At 23.1% G+C, this 2,221-nt stretch overlaps 1 protein-coding gene across 3 annotated transcripts in view; it reads left to right on the top strand.

The window, feature by feature from the left end:
* Positions 1 to 2,011, top strand: part of LOC107613081 (naringenin 8-dimethylallyltransferase 2, chloroplastic) — an 11,884-nt gene extending 9,873 nt beyond the window's left edge. For all 3 annotated transcript variants that reach the window (XM_016314931.2, XM_016314932.2, XM_016314930.2), the window contains 4 exons: positions 386 to 457; positions 690 to 785; positions 1,081 to 1,188; positions 1,914 to 2,011. In XM_016314931.2, coding sequence (XP_016170417.1) covers positions 386 to 457; positions 690 to 785; positions 1,081 to 1,188; positions 1,914 to 1,955 — 318 coding nt within the window. In that variant the 3' untranslated portion in view covers positions 1,956 to 2,011. The remainder of the gene's footprint in view (positions 1 to 385; positions 458 to 689; positions 786 to 1,080; positions 1,189 to 1,913) is intronic.

Here is a 2,221-nt window from a genome sequence, read left to right as displayed (position 1 = left end):
TAAAATTTTTCTACTTTTTATATTTAAAAATAAAAACATAAATTTAAAAAAAAATACATAACTTTATAAATAATAATACAAAAATTCTTTTTTCTTATTCTTCCTCCTCTTTTTCCTCTCTTCTTTCTTCTTTTATATCTCAAAAAAAAAAAGTCAAAATAAAAAAAACTGAAAAAAAAAGAAAAAAAAAGTGTTCGATTCACATATATTTTGTGTGAGTAATTTTTATTTAGTTAGTCAATAACTAAGTTAACTTGGTTAGACTTGGACTTAATCATTATAAAAAATATTTGTATATGTAACAATAATCTTAAAAAACATTAACTTTAATACTTTTTTATTAGATGTATTTATACACAAGATTTAACACTTTGGTGAGAAATAGGATTTAGGGGATGTTGAAGGAGATAAGGCAGCAGGCTTAAAAACTTTGGCAATACGGTTGGGTGTTAAGCAGGTAATTATTTTTCTTTCCTGTATTTTCTAAATATGAGGTTTTGGCATATTATATATCGGGCAATGCTAGGTAGACAAAAAAAACAGCCGAAACTTTTTTTATTTAGCATTCATTAATTGTCGCGACAATTAATAAAAGCTAAATAAGAAAAGTTATGGCTGTTTTTTGCTAATATTTTTTTGTTACCAAACATTTTCCTTACCAGATGTATTCATTATTTATCTTTTTCTAGGTATTCTGGCTATGTATATCACTTATTCAAATGGCTTATGGAATTGCTATCACAATGGGAGCATTATCTCCTGTTTTATGGAGCAAAATTGTTACGGTAATAACGTGATATTTGCATATATAGATTATTATAATTAATTATTAGTGTGTAGTAATAAAAAATGTGCCTCAGTTTATAGTTCGCCTCTCTCTTCGCAAATTTTTACATAGAAAAACTAATGAAAATTCACAATGTATATTAATCTATTCCAAAAGTTTCAATGATAGTGATATTATTTCGAATAAACTATTTTGGGGTTTAGACCATTTTTATAGAAAATAAGGCATTTTACTCTAATTCTTTTATTCAATTTATTAATATCTTAAATTTGTTGTAATTTTTAATTTATTAGGTTTTGACACATGTCATCATGGTTTTATACGTTTGGAATTATGCTGTTAATTCGGTAGATTTATCAAGCAAAGATTCGTTGCAGTCCTTTCATATGTTTATGTTTAAGGTAAGTAATAAATTTATTTAGAGTTTGTTTGAAATGCTAAAAATTAGAATTTTCAAAAGTTGTTTTTTTTTTTTTTGAAATAATTAAAAATGAATATTTGAATTTCTTTGAAAATTTTAATTTTAATTTTTTCTTTATTTGTAAATTAAATAAAAAAATCTGATTTTCAAATCTATTCACACATTTTTTAAACTTAAATTCTATTCTATTAATATATTATAATAATTTTAAATTATGAAATTAAATTTTAAATAAAAATAAATTATTTTTTTTATTTTATATTAAATAATTTCTAAACAAGCTCTTAATATATAAAACAGTATGAGGTATTATTTTATAGGCGAATGCATTTTGCTTGTTATTGAATTTTGTACAATAAGTTGATTATGTAAATGGAGTGGCTCCATTTTTTTCCATGTTAAAAAAATTAAAGATCGTTTGTGTTTGATCCAATAAAACCAAAAGCTAATTTTAAAATTAACTTCTTATATTTTAACTACTATATATATTATTTTGTTATTTCAATTCAACTACCCTAGCTGAATTTCGGTTAAATTTTTAAATTTTTTAACTTTTATACTGATCTGATTTTCGAAACTTTGGATTTGTTTCTTGACTTAATTTATTCCAATTCTTTCTCAATTAAACGACTGTATGGATAAAACTATTATGCTTATGAAGACTAGAGTTATGAGATTTATCGTTTTCATATTTTTTGTTTGCAGCTTGTAACTGTGGAAAGTGTCCTTGTACTCTTTGTTCGTTGAAGAACTAGTGAGATTGTGGATTTAATAAATGGTGCAGCATTTTTCATACGTTTCAAGTAGATGAATCTTCGTGCAACTTTATTATATATTTTTGTTCAAGTAAATTACTGTTTTCATAAGATAGATATAATAGGTGTTTCCGTAGGCAAAAATAAAAATGTATTGGTATAATAAATATATGACTTAATGAGAAACTGACATGTGAATTATATAATTCATATCAAAATATATATTTTTTATTTTTATTTTAAAAATACATAATATGT

Source organism: Arachis ipaensis, chromosome B08 (genome assembly GCF_000816755.2).
Source record: "Arachis ipaensis cultivar K30076 chromosome B08, Araip1.1, whole genome shotgun sequence".
In the NCBI taxonomy this organism is placed as follows: domain Eukaryota; kingdom Viridiplantae; phylum Streptophyta; class Magnoliopsida; order Fabales; family Fabaceae; genus Arachis; species Arachis ipaensis.
Note: the sequence above shows the minus strand (reverse complement) of the source record. Positions and strands in the feature narration are given on the sequence as shown.